At 36.9% G+C, this 19,087-nt stretch overlaps 5 protein-coding genes across 8 annotated transcripts in view; 1 reads left to right on the plus strand and 4 right to left on the minus strand.

The window, feature by feature from the left end:
* Positions 1-19,087, plus strand: part of LOC142977030 (semaphorin-2A-like) — a 341,213-nt gene that overhangs the window by 259,208 nt on the left and 62,918 nt on the right. The gene's annotated exons all lie outside the window — the stretch shown is intronic.
* On the minus strand, positions 5,403-7,470 carry LOC142977036 (trypsin, alkaline C-like). Its single transcript, XM_076120711.1, has 4 exons — positions 7,353-7,470; positions 6,911-7,076; positions 6,414-6,675; positions 5,403-6,092 (listed from the first exon to the last, which is right to left on the minus strand). The coding sequence occupies exons 1-4, from the start codon at positions 7,396-7,398 to the stop codon at positions 5,796-5,798; spliced, it is 771 nt and encodes a 256-aa protein (XP_075976826.1). The 5' UTR covers positions 7,399-7,470; the 3' UTR covers positions 5,403-5,795.
* Positions 8,196-12,283, minus strand: LOC142977353 (uncharacterized). Its single transcript, XM_076121231.1, has 8 exons — positions 12,227-12,283; positions 11,714-11,882; positions 11,199-11,457; positions 10,658-10,948; positions 9,703-9,790; positions 9,380-9,545; positions 8,796-9,057; positions 8,196-8,492 (listed from the first exon to the last, which is right to left on the minus strand). Exons 1-8 carry the CDS (start codon positions 12,270-12,272, stop codon positions 8,196-8,198), a joined length of 1,578 nt encoding a protein of 525 aa, XP_075977346.1. The 5' UTR covers positions 12,273-12,283.
* LOC142977033 (trypsin, alkaline C-like) lies at positions 13,291-14,857 on the minus strand. The gene is made up of 4 exons (XM_076120707.1): positions 14,786-14,857; positions 14,506-14,680; positions 13,943-14,204; positions 13,291-13,616 (listed from the first exon to the last, which is right to left on the minus strand). Exons 1-4 carry the CDS (start codon positions 14,829-14,831, stop codon positions 13,320-13,322), a joined length of 780 nt encoding a protein of 259 aa, XP_075976822.1. The 5' UTR covers positions 14,832-14,857; the 3' UTR covers positions 13,291-13,319.
* LOC142977211 (trypsin CFT-1-like) lies at positions 15,674-17,372 on the minus strand. The gene is made up of 4 exons (XM_076120969.1): positions 17,311-17,372; positions 16,664-16,838; positions 16,278-16,539; positions 15,674-16,123 (listed from the first exon to the last, which is right to left on the minus strand). Exons 1-4 carry the CDS (start codon positions 17,354-17,356, stop codon positions 15,827-15,829), a joined length of 780 nt encoding a protein of 259 aa, XP_075977084.1. The 5' UTR covers positions 17,357-17,372; the 3' UTR covers positions 15,674-15,826.

Genomic DNA, 19,087 nt, shown 5'->3' on the forward strand with positions numbered 1-19,087 from the left:
CCTGGTGGCTAGCGTCCCTAAATAGGCCCAGCGCGACGATTTCGCAGTGACCACCGGTCGAGCCCCAATCGACGGCCATTGTCCACCCGTGTTCTTGTTCACATTAAAACGCAGTTAACCATTCTTTATTGTTTTATCCTCGACCGTTCTGCGCCGATAAATGTCCACGACTCATGGGAAATGCTGCCACTCTACAATTTCGATTTCGCCACACCGTAATTAAACCCTTTTATTAGAAATTTGTTGCACTTATATTGCCTAATGCGGCCACATTAGGCCTAACCGTATTATTTCAAAATTTAATATTATAAAGGTCGTAAAATTTAAATTTATATGCGATAAATGGGCTGGTATAATGTGGTCCGATTTATGTTTGCATCTTAGCTCGGATTACTTGCGTAGGTGTAGATATGACACGGCTAACAGTAGAATGCGATAAAAAATCCATTATACTTGTAGTAGGTATAATGAGCAAGATAAAAAGAAAAATATTATTTTGTTTCTACGAAGATAAACTGACTAGTGGATTAAATCTTTAATCTCTTGATAATTTAGTGCCATAAACAGATAAATAGATGTCCGAACATCCTTATAAGATAAAAAATAATTAAATTAGAACTTGTCTAATTGCTCTTCCGATCAAGTTGCGTTTCTTTTTTCGTAACAAAACGTAGCGGACATGATTGCCAACTCATTCTAATTAAAGTGAGAACTCATGAAACTCCGAAGTAAAAACTAGCTCTAAAAGTTTAGCGCATCGTAGACTTTTCATTCAGCTCGTGGCCACAATGGTTGAACCAGTTGAAACCTTCATTCAGAGAGAAACTTTTACGTCGATAATTGCTTAAGGTGTGAACGGGGAACAGTTACACAAACGCTAAATTCTAGCTAAAACTCTTCATTATTTAATGTTAGGACCATGCTGTAAGTTTGCGCCGCGTTCGTGAACTTCTGATAAAATAGTATTCAACTCCTATTATACGAAACTTAACCCTCAAATACTCATTCATACGTTACTTAAAATCATACGAGCTTGAACAATTTAATTACAAGTTTGGATATGATAACTTTTAAAACTTTGTATCTCTCTGATGTAATCTTTTATCAAACTAAAATTAAAATTTTGTAATCCTCCCTTAAGTCCGAGAGCTCAATTGAACAATGATCGATATTCTAAAATTATTATGCTTGAAAATACGACAAGTACCTAGCGACCCTATAAATTCTGTCAACATATTTTGACACGTAAGTCTTTAATAACTTTAACTAATACTAACAATATACTCAGCCTGTATAAAATTCATCATTAATACAGGACGTTCACAACATTGCATACGATTGGCGACATGACGCACGTCACAGTGAATCTATTCTTGACAGTAATTGCACGAATTATACTCTAGTACCCTAATACCAATTACAATGCAAGACAATAGTAATTTATAGGCATTGTAGAACCAGTTGCGTAACAATTCGAGTTAACGTTTACACATGTACCACTACTACCACTGTATGTACACACTTGTGTAGTAGTGTTAGTGTATTGTTAGATGGTAACGGCCTGTTTCCCCTTTGACAAGTGACGGATAGCCAAATATCATGGATAAGTGATGACCAAAATCAGTCTGTAATATTTTTTCGTACAAATTTATTGATTTAAATGTAGTTGGGTTATTAAATGTAGGAAATAAGGCCTTATATTAGTTTAACTTGATCAAAAAATATACTACATATTCCAGAATACTTTAATCAAAAAGAAGATAAATACATTTCTTTTTGTCAAATACATACTTCTATGATTCTACGCTTTAGAACCAGTGTAAATAAATTGTTACAGGTAATGTTGAACACAGAAAATTCTTCCGAAACGATATATCACATTTCACGTACAGCAAACTGGATTAAGCAAAGATTAACACCACACAGCAATAATTCAAACATTGAATAAGGTTTAGTTCTCAGAAATATTTATTACTATAAACATACTGTTTACGATACCGAGCACATCTTCTACGAAACAGACAGAGACCTAAAAGGCCTTTGAAAGACGAGGAAAAATTGATATATATTTAGATCTTCCTATTTTATTCACAACACAAGATATTTTCGACCTCAACGAAGCGACGTCTAAACAATAGTAGGCCGTTTCGATTCAACAAGAATAGATTGGTATAAGTTAGTTCTGTGCAGAGGGAAAGTATTCCCGTGCCTCGTCGGCCGCGATCCCCGGAAACTGGCTGAATTATAGATGCGAGGCCCGCCGCGTTACCCTGTCACTCGTGTGATTTTGAGACAATCTGATTTTGTGTTTTCCCCGTTTTGGCCTCTGAATATTTTATAAGATCATTCCCGTAAAGCCGAGGTACATCTAATGGTTGTCGGTCTCTGTATTATCTTAGCTCTGTTTACTCGCGTATCGTTAACGCGGTATCGACGAACACTTATTCCTGATTAACGTCTGTTACATGTTTACCCTATTTCCGTAACAACTTCCCAAACAAATAAATATTGCATGATTCCTTTCACGCCGTGATAAGGGTTACGATGAATTTTGGATCATATACACTTACGGTAAACGTTGTTGTTGCCCTAAAAGATTGTTGCTTATAAAAATATATGTTATCAATATTACTTTGGTAAATCTTATTTATAAAGGATTAAGGAAATACGGTCGACACGGTCGTATCTTGGCGCCATTAATTAATTTCTAACAAGAAACTTGAGAAATCGCGTAACACGTCGTTATCGCTGTTTTTCTCGGCGTGTTGGTCGAAGCTGCGATTAATGTCTTGAGCATCCCCCGTATGAACGCCAAACTTTTCCTAATTAATTGTAAGATTTTAATCATGGTACTGGCGTAACGAAATTATTATGGACCGTTTAATTTCCTTGCCCTACGCCCTTCGGCGTCTTACTGCGCTAATGCGTTATTGCAAAATTTTAATCAAGGGTGTGAGGGAGTAATTAAATTATGCAGCCTGTCGTATGCACTCGACGATTATAAATCTCGTACGTTTGCTTAGGTAATGCTCGGTAACTGATATTAGTATTATTTATCGTTGTGATATTGCACCACCCTGCGCTGTGTCAACATGCTGTCTCACATTTAGAACGATTTACATTTTATTATCTATACTAATATTATAAAGCTGAAGAGTTTGTTTGTTTGATTGTTTGTTTGTTTGTTTGTTTGAACGCGCTAATCTCGGAAACTACTGGTCCGATTTGAAAAATTCTTTCAGTGTTAGATAGCCCATTTATCGAGGAAGGCTATAGGCTATATATCATCACGCTACGACCAATAGGAGCAGAGTAACAGTTAAAATTGTTACAAAAACGGGGAAAATGTGACGCAAGCGAAGTTGCGCGGGTCAGCTAGTAAAATATATGACTGTCAAATTAACATAATTTCTAAATATTTATCAGGAAATGTGACGCTGTCAAGTAATAAATAGATTGTAACTAACTGTTGTTTGTGACATATGAATTATTACGCTAAAAGCGCTATGTCCAGTTGTAACACAGAGAGAGCTGCATTATTTTTGAATATGTACTAAAACTACGATAAAGTATGCAAAACATTCATATTCAATTATAACGTGTCGCTGGTACGTTGTAAGCACTGCATAATAAAAGACGTTTATTACTTCAACACGGGACCGCACTTTAGTCAATTTGCTGAACCGCCCTCTGAGTCAAAAGTGAAGGCAGACAGACAGTAATAAACTTGTGTTTATGTAGTTTGCCGACGAATAAACCTCAGCCATGGCTGCTGAGTTCGGGCGCGAGTGAAATCTTCACAACGCAAAAATGAAATTAAAGTCTGCGATCCGAGCGAATGAATCGCGTCCAATTGGCCTCGTGTTGGGCCAAGATCAAATAATTTTATGAAAATGAACCCCGGGCCCATTTAATTAACCCGACCTCCCCCTATTAAACTGTACAAGAATTCCCCGGTTAAACATTAACATTCGTCAGGAATTTAATTCGAGGGCAACTCTAAATATACGTTCTATTTTTTTGGCATTTATTCTATTAATCTCACACATAAGTTTGTTAACTATAGAGAATATAATTATTTTTTATTGGATTTCCTTTTCACCAGAGAAGTTTTAATTACTGGTGCGGGTGGAGGCGCGTGTAACCATGTTTTATAAGCCGGTGTTCGCTCGCCTCGCTCGGACGCTAATTGTTTGTTGCGGTCGTAATATCGCTCATACTCCGAGCAGGCCTGTAAATTTGCTGATTTCAGATACATAATTTATTAGCGAACATTGCCATTACCAACCAGGCGAACTATTATTTCGATAATTTTCCTAATACCAAATCAGCACCAAAACATAACCGATTCATTATATCGATTAATTGAATGGAATTTAATTCACTTATCTCGGGTGGAAAACAAACAACCGCAGGACGTGATCGAACTTCGATCAGGGCGAGATGCGTATAGAAATTAAGGAGGCCGAGATCTGAGCTCATCAAACATTAAGCCCTTACGTGTACCTGGGGCCCTCGCTAAATAAATAACTGGAGCAAATGAAAAACATCCACGCGCCGCTCGTATCGAACAAACGGTGAGAATTCGTCGGAGGCAATAATAAATATGCATAGCACGTCTATGCCACATCCTCTGTGATTAGTCGTGTGGAGGTGTTCCCCCCAGCCACTGATACGGATAGGTGAGTGATAGCGAGGGAGCCATGGAACTAAGGAACCCCTAGCTAATAACGCTAGTATCTCTCTGTAGTATTGGCGAAATTTCTTGGATATTGCCAATATGGGGTGTTCACGTGCGCGCACTTTTGTTTCTGTCAAAGCGACTCACGGCTCGGTAACGTTCGACAGGGGATTTTATTCAAAGGGTAACATAGTATTGGGGTCATAAAAATATAATTTCATAATGCATCGATACCCGTGAGATTTATAATGCGATGTGCAGTAATGGAAATTAGAGAGCCATGTTTTTCTGCTTTCAAACATTTTTATCACTGAAGCATTGTGAAATAATTGTTTGCAATTCGAGCTTCAAACTAACTTACCTTTCTACACACAACAGAGGACTAGTAGCTTATGGAAACTAATGCCTGTTATATTAGTGGCGGAATATAAATTCACAGCATGGTACACACTGAAGCTTGCACTTTATTACTCGCTTGGTTTGGGATGCATTATATGCTAGAGTTATACGCTCTTTGGGATGTCTTCAGAGAAGAATGAGTCCCAAGGCAAAGGGGCCGCAGTATGCGGGGGACTTCGATTTATACCTGCCTGCATTTTTGTTTATTTCGTCTGTGGTACTATGTTACTTCGTAGCCGTATAGCATTAATGGAAAACTGGCAACAAAGACAGTCTGTAAAATATTTATTTGCATTGATAGCAGAAAACGAAATGTGAAAGGATAACTTCTATCTATTTTAAATGAAAATCTATTTCTTTTATGAGGAACCAATTGTTTAGCTATTAAACCGGTGCAATATGATAAAATCTGTTTCATTTTTTGTCGGCAAGCAGAGCTATCACACTAATCTGAAGTCTGTAGATTTGTTGTTTGCAAATTATCACTTTAATTACTTATTCATATCTGTGTTAATCATTTTTACTTTATATTTTATTAAAAATATTTTTTTGTTATCATATACATAAATTAAATGATAAAATCAAGGAACACTCCATTAGCATATAGAGCAATTAATTGATACTGAACAACACTAAGCTGTATCCGGTAGCAAAACATTAACTGAAATGACATACTTACCAAAAATAGTAATATTTATTATCACTAAATAGGAGTTTATGCGTTAGCTTGAATCCAAGTGGTGAAGCGCGAGACACGGACATTAACTGTAGGGTAATCGGGTTCAGCACATCCACGGCCAAACGAACAGATACCGACTACGACGCCGTTGTGGTAAAGAGGTGAGCCGGAGTCACCCCGGCATGTGCCACGACCGCCGACGCCGAGCCAACCAACACACAGCATATTGTCTGTAATATTCCTTCCAACGTAACGTTCACGGCATAACTCTTGGTTCACAGTCCAGATTTGAACATGTCTCAGTTGTTCAGAATGCTGCCAATTGACCGTATCCTGTTTAATTCAATTAGTTAGTAACTTAAAAGAAAGACTTAAACTAGATAATAATACTCAGAACATAAGGTAAATGGGTCAAATATGGCCAGCCGAAGAATAATGCCACAAACTTTTTCCTTACCTCATACATGTTTCACTTTAACCGAAACTTGGCGACTAGTAGGGCTCTGGAAGGATGGACAGGTGCGCCGTTCGAATACATGCTACACTAGCGAAAATTTATGTTCGCGTAACAATATTTGGTGTTTGGAATAAGGGTATGTATTGGGCATATTTTTCGGCTGTCCAGATTTGGCCCAGGTACCTTATTTTACTTACGGTAACTCCCCATCCGACAGCCCAAACAACCTGATTATCAACTAGGTTGTAATTAGTACCAGCGATGCGTGCAGGTTGAACAGCGTTGTTTATATACGCGATTGGAGTGGCGGTATGAATCATGCCAATATCGCTTTCGGTGTTAAAACGGTCATAGTCCGGGTGCATGATGATTCGGCTGCCAGTGTGAAGAACACCTCCGCTGTAGGCAAAGGCGGAGCCTACGCGGATACGCCATGCAGCGGGGACATTCTTAAATTCACTGAAAAATAAAAATTAGATATTTATTTAGGACAACCAACAAATAATAATATTAATATGATTAAAAGTTGTTTATACTAGAAGGAAACCATCAAAGCCATCTATGAAATGCACGCACTAAGGTGGTCTAACCCATTGATCAACTTCGTTGCGTTCACCAGATAGTAAAGTATCTGGTGAACGCAACTATCTACGAAAAGCAAAAAGGTCCAATTAAATCTAAAATATTAACTTACTGGACACAATGAGCGGCAGTAAGGACAGCTCTTTGGTTAAGGATGGAACCTCCGCAGTACTGACGGAAGTTAACAAAGTTACCACTGTAGAGTAGAGTAGCAACTTCGGGATAGTTGTCAATCGTGGTCACTGAACCACCTATGATCCTGGAGTCCAGTGGACTAGCTGAGAATAAAAAAAATATGTTTGTTTTGTTTTATTACTTCGATGCAGTTTACTGTATAGTGAAATGTTAGATTACAGTAGCTCAATTCTCTATGACTAGAACTACCGACAACCGGCTAGCTATTAAGAAATTTTGCACAAAAATCTGATCTGCGCCTCTATTGGGCCCCGTAAGAACTATTTTGGCAGTTGAGCTGTCAAACTCTGATACTCGATAGAACAGACAAGAGAATTGCGCTACAATTCAAATTAAAATATACTTTAAATAATAGGTACCTGTAACAGCTGTCAAATAGAAGGCCAACAAAGCGATCGCACGCATTTTTCTCTGTTCTTAAACCAATCGTACTAATTCAAAATCCAATCAAAAGCATTTATATCGATCAATTCATAAATAATATTTGTTATCTTATCCATTACAAAAGATTATTTCTCCCTTTACCATGTTATTTATATCAATCTGATAGATATTGAAGATAACGTCAGTTTAAATCAATCATAACAATTTCATCATCTAAATACGGGAGTTTAATGGGAGTCATAGTTACACAGTTAGTTTAATAGTCGGTTAGAATACAGGAACCCTACTGCAGGAGGCTGGAGATTTAAGAATCAAACTGTCTTTATTGTTGAAATCATGGTACATGCAAATACTGATGAAGTCTCAGGTTAAATTCTCGGGTCAATAGCTTTTCTCAACTCAACTTCAATATGTTATCTGACTAACATAATGACAAAAACGTCAAAGAACATCTGAAAATTAATCAGTAAACTCATAAGTATCAATGCTAATAATTTCGTTCTTTGCTCATTCAAAATTGTTTTCGTTAACTTTTGTTTGATACTCAATTTTTATTAAAATATAGTGCAAGTCATAAAATAATACAATCATTAGTATCAGTAATCTCCGCCATTATATCTTTTTATGACATAATATTATTTGGCATTAATTTCTTATGGCAAGAAGCTGGCAAAATATGAACACGCTAATGATTAAAGAGAAGTTTCTTTTTGGGAAAAAATGGCAGAAAAAAACACATTTGTTTTATTTTCATTATCTATCATTAAAATTTAAAATAAAACACAGAATGTTTCCAACTTTATTTAAAAAATAACAAATTAAGCATTTTCTTGAATCCAAGTGGTGAAACGCGAGACACGGACATTAACAGCAGGGTAGTCAGGTAGAGCACATGAACGGCCAAACGAACAGATACCGACCACGACACCGTTGTGAAAAAGAGGTGAGCCGGAGTCACCCCGGCATGTACCACGACCGCCGACGCCAAGCCAACCCACGCACAGCATATTATCAGTAATAGTTGAAGCACCATATCGCTCTCGACAAATCTCTTGATTAACAGTCCAGATTTGGACATGTCGAAGTTGCTCAGAATGTTGCCAGGTCACCATTTCCTGTCAAATTTATCTGGTCAGTAAATACAAGGTCGGGAAAAAAGTCTTTGCGCATTACAGTATGTATGAATTTGTAATAAAATCTTTTCTCTACACAAGACACTCTACTCAAAAGTTCCATATTTGGTTACCGCACGAGCTCACTGAAAGAAACCTAATGAGTCGTGTACTCATTTGTGATTCTTGAAGTCAAAGAGATTTTATTACAAGTTCATACATACTATAATACGAGAAGACTTTTTCCCCGACCTAATATAAGCAAAAGTCAAAAAAAGTTGCTAGTATAGTAAATATTTTACTTACGAAAACACCCCATCCGACGGCCCAAACCACCTGATTATCAACGAGGTTATAATTAGTACCAGCAATGCGTGCAGGTTGGACAGCGTTGTTTATGTAAACAATAGGAGTAGCGGTGTGTACAATACCGATGTCACTTTCTGTGGTAAAACGGTCATAGTCCGGGTGCATGATGATCCGGCTGCCAGTATGAAGAACACCTCCGCTGTAGGCAAATGCGGAGCCTACGCGAATACGCCATGCAGCGGGGACATTCCTGAACTCACTGTAAAATAAAATTTAGGTTTGATTTCGGTTAGATTTTTCCAGAAGCATACAAAGTGACAAAGTGTTATAGTTGGATTTGGGCGGCCCAGGACCGGTCGTTGTGGAATTCCTTGGAGGAGGCCCTTGTCCAGCAGTGGACTTATTTTGGCGGACATGATGATGATGATGAAACTAAGTCACAAATTCACAGCTGACAATATTTTGATTACGAATTAATTTCATAGAAAAAATCCAGTTCTACTCCCAATGAACTATTAATTAATTAACATCATAGTGTTTCTCTGCTAAAAGCAATAAAAATGTCTAAACTATTAACTTACTGGACACAATGAGCGGCAGTGAGGACAGCTCTTTGGTTAAGGATGGAACTTCCGCAGTACTGACGGAAGTTGACGAAGGTGCCGCTGTAGAGTAGAGTAGCGACCTCGGGATACTTGTCAATTGTAGTCACTGAACCACCTATAATCCTAGAATCCAGTGGACCGGCTGAGAACAAAAAAATAAATATTACTATCTTGTAGATATAAGTCCCCAACCCGCGCTTGGCTAGCATGGTAGGCACAAAGCCTTTAGTTATTTTATCTTGTACTGATTGCTCAAATGTTGAATTACAGTTCAAATTAAAATGTATTTAAAATAATACCTATAACAGCTGTTAAACAGAAGGCCAACAAAGCGAACGCACGCATTTTTCTCTCTTCTCGACGAAACATACTAAATGAAATCCAATTCTCTTAATTGGATTTATACCGATCAGTTTGTGAATCATATTTGTTATCTTATCCATTTCAGATTATTTCATTGAAACACTCATTATGTGTTCTTTAAATCAATCTTAAAGAGATTGAAGATAACGTGAGCTTAAATTAATTTTGTTTAATTTTTTTCATCTAAAGCCCTGTTTGGTTTTGCCACTCATAGTCAGTTCTACAGTCGGCTTGAATACAGGATCGCTAGTCCGAACAAGGCCTGAGATTTAACATTAAAAGTGGTTTAATAGTCGAAGTCGAACTTAAATCGACGATTGATAAAAAATCTCTAATTAAATTCTTAGGGCAACTAGTTACTGCTCTTCTCATCTCCGCTTCACCTTCTTCGATTTACATTATAATAATAATAAATAACAATAATAATAAAAGCCTTTATTCGCTTGACCAAATCGTATTTTTTGTTCGTTTCATTGTTTATTCGATTTACATAATGAACAAATAAATTCATGAAAATCATATTCCATTCATTGTTCACACATATTGCTCTCACTAACCGTCAAATTGATAGCCAATTTCTATAAAATCAAAAAGATAAGATACTACTATTATCACGTCTTTGTAATTATTGTTTGTAAAATACATAAAATCCTCAATATCTATAATGTTCACCCTTTTTATCTTTGAATCACAAAATATTTTATTGAGTCATACAAACTGGCAAAATATTAACTGGCAAAACATGATAATGATTACGGAAAAGTTATTTTTATGAGTATGTCTAAAATATAGCAGGAATAAATAACCTTTTTACTTACACTACCGATGAATACTGTTCAAAATAAAACTCAAAATTTTCTTAATAATTATTTAAATAATAACAAATTAAGCATTTTCTTGAATCCAAGTGGTGAAGCGAGTGACCCGTGCGTTAACAGTAGGGAAGTCGGGTAGAGCACATGAACGGCCAAACGAACAGACACCAACCACGACGCCATTGTGGAAGAGAGGTGAGCCGGAGTCACCCCGGCATGTGCCACGACCTCCCACGTCGAGCCAACCAACACACAGCATGGTATCGGTAATAGTCGATGCGCCGTACCTCTCACGGCAAATCTCCTGGCTCACAGTCCAGATTTGCACATGACGAAGTTGTTCAGACGGTTGCCAGGTCACCATTTCCTGTTAAATTTATTTAGTTACCAGTAGAACAGGATTACTTTTAAATAGCAAGTTTACTTTAAAATGGAAAGAAATGGGCATGACGTGTAAGGTCAATATTACACTTATATTTACTACCGAGAACCAGAATACTGAATTCGTCGATAGTTTTTTATGCAAGCTATTCACTTATTTTAAATTAACCCCAAATTTTTCTAAAGCTTTACGGTACTTAAAGTAAAATCAGTAACCAAAATAATATTTTACTTACGGTAACACCCCATCCGACAGCCCAGACCACCTGATTATCAGCGAGGTTGTAATTAGTACCAGCGATGCGCGCAGGTTGTACAAGATTATTGTAAACCATAAAAGAGCCAGTGCGCATAATTGCAATATCAGAATCTTTTGTGAACACGTCGTAATTCGGGTGATGAATAATTCTCTCGCAAGTATGAAGGACACCTCCACTACTGCCATAAGAAGAGCCTATACGAATTCGCCATGCGAGTGGATTGTCCATCAGGCCACTGAAACACAAAATATTTTAGTTGAGATTTAAGGTGTCGATATAGCAACTATTATCAACTATAAATAAATGTGTTGTTAAACTTTATACAATAATGGACTATTTTAATAGCAAATGAATTAAACAGCAATTTAGGTTTTTAAAGTTTTTTTTAATGGAAAATGATCTGTAAGCACGATTTTGGGGAGCTATTCTCTTAAACAGAGAAAATTTAATTGGAAACGGAATTTAAGAAGTGATGAACAACTTTAACTTACAGTGCACAGTGAGCGGCTGTAAGAATAGATCTTTGATTAAGTATAGAACCTCCACAGCTCTGACGGAAATCTATCAGGTTAGCAGCAAAGAGTAAAGCAGCGACCTCAGGGTAGTTGTCAATAGTGGTTTCATGGCCACCAATGATCCTCTCGGGAGATTGTGGAGCAGCTGCAAAGATAATTATGAATTAATAAAATATTATTTTACATTATATTATTACGTACATAATGTCACAGTTGTTATGCTCGAAGGCTTAGGCATACGTGTGTAAAATATATCCACATTTCGCCATTTACGGTATTAGAACTATCTTACTGGGAGGGAGCTTATTGTTACATACTAAGTACGTTACCAAACTTTGGGCTACTATTGGCAAATCGTCTTCTTCTTCTATCTTCTTCCGACCCGGGAATTGAACCTCAGACCTAGTGGTCAGCAATCATATACACACCTAGACCACAGATATAACGGTCGTGTTAAAATTCCCTGTTCTAAATTTTAAATAATAATACCTGTCACAGCTGCAAGACACATGGCCAACAAAGCGATCGCACGCATTTTTCTCTCCTCTTAACCAAACATACTAATTAAAAAACAAGTTAAGAGTATTTATACCGACCTGCTTATGAATAATATTTGCTATCTTATCCAAAAAAGATTATTTCATTGAAACACTCATTATGATCTCTTCACTGGGTCCATTACATCAATCTTAAAGTGATTTAAGATAACAATGGTATAAATCAATCATATTAATATATTGATAATATCTAAAGCTTAGTACGGACAAAGCGGTCCAAGGTACGCGTAGTCAGTTACCTCACATGGATGCTGGTCCGAATAAGGATTGAACAATTCAACAGGAGGCGCTGATCTTTTCATACAAGATTTCGTGATCGCTAGTCGGTTGTCAATAGACGTAGTGGTAGAGAGTCGTGCTAATGATAAACAATTCTCGGGTCAATTCTTGAACGAAGTAGTTCTACGCTCAATCTTTTTAGCTCCGAATATACTTGAAAGTATACTATACACATTGATTGTTTTAAAGAGGCAGCTTGAAGCTAACGTAAAAGACAGTACAGTAAACATCTCTTTTTAATTCCTTGTTACTCACGAAGAAGAACCGGTCGAACGTGTAGTCTAAGCTTAACTGCTATCCGCTCTCGCTTGTTACTTCGTTGCCATCGTAATTAAACGTCCTTATCTTATTCTCAACAACAGATCTTTAAAGCTGATAAAGAACTTAAAAAATATAGCAATTTTCTTCTGAAATTCATATGTAGTTCTCATAATGCTTTTACTAAACTACTAGTGGCTAGTTACAAATTTGCCGAAAAGATCTTGATCTAATTTACTACCGTCATATTTCTGCAATTATTGTCTATAAAATAAAATTATCCAGATAAAAATTAAGTCATTCCGAAAATTGTCTCACATTTTTATAGTCTAATCACAGAATATTTTTATTATGTCATACAAACTGGCAAAATATTATCAAGATAATGATCAAGGATAATATTTTTCAATTCAATGTATCCAAAACATCTAATCGGCATTGAAAATCAAACAAATAAAATATTAATATTTATTTTAATTGTAACAAAATTAAGCGTTTTCTTGGATCCAAGTGGTGAAACGGGAGACACGTACATTAACACCTGGGAACTCAGGCTCCCCACATCCTCGGCCAAAGGAACAGATTCCTACAATAACGCCATGGTGGTAGAGAGGTCCACCGGAGTCACCCCGGCAAGTATCTCGACCGCCTACGTCGAGCCAACCGGAGCACAGCATATTGTCGGTAATATTCCTTCCAACGTAACGTTCTCGGCATATCTCCTGGTTTACGGTCCACATTTGGACATGACGAAGCTCTTCCGAAGCCGCCATGTTTGTTAAGTTCTGGTAAATAAAAGTATGTAGTTAAAAATCATCGAAATTTTTACGTTGTGTGTCTAATCCCTTGCTATTTGACCTGTAGCTCAAATCTCAACAAATATCGACCAGCGACGACCGGCTAACTATCTAGAAAATTTGGATGAAAATCTGATCAGCGCTGCTAGCGGGCGTCGCAGGAACTATTTTCGCACACATTTTACATGACAAACTTTCGATAGATAGTACCGACTGTAGAGAATATCGCGCTGCAGGCTAAAAGCTTGATCCATAACCAGTGCACCGTCATCGAAGCAAAGGGAAAAAAAATAAAACAAATTTTATAAACTTACGTAAACACCCCATCCGACAGCCCAGACCTCCTCATTATCAGCCAGGTGGTAATTAGTACCAGCGATGCGAGCAGGTTGAACAGCGTTTTCTATGTAAACGATGGGACCGACAGTGTGCATAAGAGCGATGTCAGTTTCTGTGGTAAAACGGTCGTAGTTCGGGTGTATAATAATTTTTCCGCAATAATGAAGAAAACCCCCACTGTGGGCTAGAGCAGAACCTACTCGTATACGCCATGCAGCGGGCACATTCCTGAATTCACTGTAAAGAAATAAATTGAAAACTTACTATTTTTTACACAATTATTATTTTAACAACTGCTCAAGTGGAAGTGAGAGTTGATCCCAAATATTTTATCTGCAATTCTTAAGTAATTTTTATACGATACGAGATACGATAAAACCATTTTGAAGCTGTTATTAAATCTTGCATTCGCTCAGATAAATGTCAAAAACAAGAGCATTAACATAAATCAGAATAAATTTTGTCGTTAGTCCAAAACTTCATAGTTCAGCTACAAAACGAATTCTGATTAGTGATGAAGTGAAATTGTACAACTTACTGGACACAATGCGCGGCAGTGAGGATAGCTCTTTGGTTAAGAATAGAACCACCACAATAGTGACGGAAGTTAACAAAATTCATGGAGTAAAGTAAAGGCGTGACATCAGGATATTTGTCTATGGTGGTCACAGAACCACCAATGATCTTGGATCCCGGAGTACGCGGTACACCTGCTGCAAGTAAAAATAAAATGTAATAACAATTGGATCAAAAAAAAATGATTCAAATTGTTTTGTAGTCATGGGACAGAAAGCAAGCAAAAATGATGCTAAAATTACCTGTAACAGATGCCACTAAGATAGCCAAAAAAGCAAACGACCGCATTTTCCTCTCCTCTTAACCAAAATGACTAATTAAAAACCAATTAACAGTATTTATATCGACCAATTTATGGCTTAAAATTTTTATCTTATCAAAACGAAAAGATTATTTCCTAATTACTGTCTTATACTCCAAATTGTACCATCAATCTTTTAAAGATTATAGATAATAATAACTATTTAAAAGTTTTTTGTAACATCTGCTCATGGGAGAATCGTGGCCGGAGCGATCGCTAGAATAAGGAAATATTTAACAGATTTTGGTGATGTTTTCAGTGGATGAACAGATTTGGGTTTAATTATATGAATAAGGATCCAGTAGCGCGGTTCGCAACTGCTTTCGACTATTGACAACCGGCTAACTAACAAGAAATGTGTGAAAATCATGTCAGCGCCTTCTTAGCGGACGCCGTAGGAACTATTTTTACAGTACATTTTGAATGTCAAACTCTGAAGACAGTACCGACTGTAGAGAATAACGCTACTGCTTGATAACAACTACACTAGCTATGACAGAAAAATAACGCCTATTCAAGCAAAAAAATACTTTGGTTACTGTACTGTTTCAAACAGTTATTAACAAGAATGAGTTTGACCCGGTTAATTACTTTGATCCACTTCCGTCTAATTACAAGAGGCAAACATATAATTATGTGTGTTTTATTTATGTCAATCCATTCAGTTGACCATCATTTAGTGGAACCATCATTTAAACTTAAATTTACTTTCTTCTATAGAATTTTCGTGAAATTAAAAAGTAGATCAAAAATAATAATATTTTTATTTAACACATAATGAAAAACACATATTTTAACACATTTGATAATAATTGAACAATAGTTTTGAGTATTTTTTGGTTTTATTATATTAATATAAAATAAGTTTCGACATAATTTTCTTATCAAATATTTTGTCTTCCGATAACATACATAAAGCATACTTTGATTGTGCAACTGCCAAAAAAACAACCACCAATAACTTTATTTAACAAATAAAATCTTATGCGTTTTCCTGAATCCAAGGAGTGAATTGAGTAACGCGTACACTGACACCAGGAAACTCAGGATCAGCGCATCCACGACCGAAGGAACAGATGCCGACAACAACACCGTAATGATAGAGAGGTGAGCCAGAGTCACCCCGGCACGTGTCGCGACCGCCGACGTCGAGCCAACCGGCGCACAACATATTGTCGGAAATATTCCTGCCAACGTAACGCTCACGGCATACTTCTTGGTTCACAGTCCAGAGTTGGACATGGCGGAGTTGCTCAGAAGGCGCCCAGGTTGTCATATCCTGTTAAATAAAATAAGAAAAACAACTTTTACGCACTCTAGCTAAATTATTTTAAAGAAATCGAGCAATCCAGAGGGTATAATAAAACAGGTGGTCATCTCCATAAAAGTCTCTTACAATAGTAAAATAAAAAATTGTTCAAAAATACACTCACGTAAACACCCCATCCGACAGCCCAGACCTCCTCATTATCAGCCAGGTGGTAATTAGTACCAGCGATGCGAGCTGGTTGAACAGCGTTGTTGATATAAACGAAATGAGTAAGAGAATGCATTATGGCGATGTCAGTTTCTGATGTTCGGAGATCATAATCTGGATGTATTATAATATCCTTGCAAGCATGCAGCACACCTCCAGTCAGGGCGAAGGAAGAGCCTACGCGCATGCGCCAAGCGTGAGGAAAGTTCATGTGCGAACTGTAAAATATAAAAAAATACATGTCCGTTTTGTTTTCCTTAGCAATATAAGCATTTTTTATAAAAAAAATGCCCTATTATTATTGGAAAGAGAAATATCGGTGAAAATGCAACTGTAAATTACCTGACACAGTGAGCGGCAGTCAGAATAGCTCTTTGATTCAGAATAGAACCGCCACACATCTGACGGAAGTTGATCTGATTAAAGGCATAGAGTAGAGGGGTTGCTTCAGGATAGTTATCAATAGTAGTTATAGAACCACCGATGATCTTAGGGTCACGGATTCTTGGAACGCCTGCTGCAAGCCCAAAAAGTGATAATTAGTATACACTAGCTGACCCGCGCAACTTCGCTTGCGTCACTTAAGAGAATGGGTCAAAATTTTCCCCGTTTTTGTAACATTTTTCGTTGCTACTCAGCTCCTAATGACCGTAGCGTGATGTTATATAGCCTATAGCCTTCCTCGATAAATGGGCTATCTAACACTGAATTTTTCAAATCGGTTGAGTAGTTCCTGAGATTAGCGCGTTCAAACAAACAGACTCTTCAGCTTTATAATATTAGTATAGATAAAGTACACCATTTTCAAAAATGTTATTTGAGTTATTATTTTAGCAGTTGCAGAATGCTGCAAAATATCTTGTATGCAAATATTTCGTGCTGTAAAACACTTATTTTAAATTAAAGATCGTAAAATATATTTTAATTAACAACAGCCATTTGTGTGGTAAAAGCAGGTGTGAAAGTCAAAGATAAAATTATAAAGATACCTGAAACAGCGGCCACACAGAGCGCTAACAAAGCGGTCGCACGCATTTTTCTTTCCGCTCTATCAAAAGTACTAATTAAAAATCATTTAATAGGATCTATTAGTACCGTTTCCATTTAAGCCTTTATTCGTTATCTTATCCAAAAGACAAGATAATATTGTAATTACTGTCTTATACTTGACAACTTGCTTCATCAATCTTTCACGATAATAAAATACAATAGTTATAATCCTAATAATATTGTATATAAAAGTTTGTATGTTTGTTAATCAAGTGAATAAACACAGTATACTTGCACAGTATAATTGCAATCGATAAGGTGTACTTTATTTGTAGTAATTGGGAATATACCTACCCAAATATGCTATTTAATTGACTAATAGGAACCTTCGTAGATATAATTCAATGTCTATCTTCTACTATTGTATTGGAATTAATTCCTAAGTCTGTGCTGTTAAAATCTTTGCAAGATATAGAATTATACCGGTATATTAGAACCCTGTACACGTAGGATACATTTGTGAAAATTGTCAGGTGTGTGCAAGAAACAAGTGAGCCAGAAATAATGCATGCGCCGTTTGTTCACACTCGAGCAGTGCTCTTTACGAAATTAATTCCCCTACGTGTCACCCGCTACCAATTGAATGTAGAAACAAAATTGTAACAAGGGCACTGAACGTGGGATTGAGCTCACAGATTCACCTCTAGTGGTTATATTTATTGTTATTGGTTCCCGATTGCGCGCGAGCCGTCGTCTAAATCAAATTAGGAGTCCGGCGCAGTCCTAAACAAATTTCAATTTTCAATTACGCCCATGTAGGAGTGGCGGTCCTAATTCCCAGGAGAACTTCGTGACTTATTGCAGCGCATTCGAGTGATGCCTCAATAATGTATTTTGAATAATTGTTTATAGTATCGACCCTGTACGATTGAATTCGCCTACGGGAAGCACAATAAGTCGTGATATTTATTGCTACCGTCGAACAAACTGATCACGTGACCAAACGTGAGTATGATTTTATGAGTTTTATTACATGAAACGGTCCTCGAAAACAGTTGCCGCGTCACGCTTCTTATTGATTTCGTGTGGCAATAAAAGAATCGACGCCGACCTTAGCCTCCCCATATACTTTTTCCAGTTCAATGAGCATAAATTGCAATAGGATTCCACGCGGTGGATGGCCCCGAATATTTCTTGTGAACCGCCTATCTCCCGCGTAGAAAAGGTGCAAAGATTTACCTGAACCCTTATAGGGGCTATCGGTTAACATTAAAATATTTATTTTTCTATAAATCTGTAGTGCGAGGGTGAGGTAGTTGCCGTAGTTTAACGGATAATAGTGTTCTTACAATTGAATGAGCAAATTACAATAAACCTTCGTGATTTATTTTGACATCCAAAATAATCTGTGAATTTAAATTTTTTACACTGCCAAGAGCTTAAATAGGCATGGTAGACGTTGAAGCCGAAGGAATCCTATGATTGAAGTTTACCCAATTCTCTGCGTTTACTTAAGATTTTATGTAAATTATTTTTCGACGGCGCCGAATTCCCAGAAAACATTCTGTATATAAAACGAGTGCCTAACAAATTACAAGCAAACAACTTTAGGAATAAATAAAATGTTATTAAGGAAAGGACGTCACAAACAGTTTTGCTGTAAAAGGTTTATGAATGTATTTTTCCTAATTCGCCGAGGATACATGCGTATATGCGACACAAATCAGTGGTGTATGAAAACAAACCGATTCAAGCTGACATATTGGAAAGGAACCC

The sequence above is a fragment of the Anticarsia gemmatalis genome, chromosome 12, assembly GCF_050436995.1.
Source record: "Anticarsia gemmatalis isolate Benzon Research Colony breed Stoneville strain chromosome 12, ilAntGemm2 primary, whole genome shotgun sequence".
NCBI lineage: Eukaryota > Metazoa > Arthropoda > Insecta > Lepidoptera > Erebidae > Anticarsia > Anticarsia gemmatalis.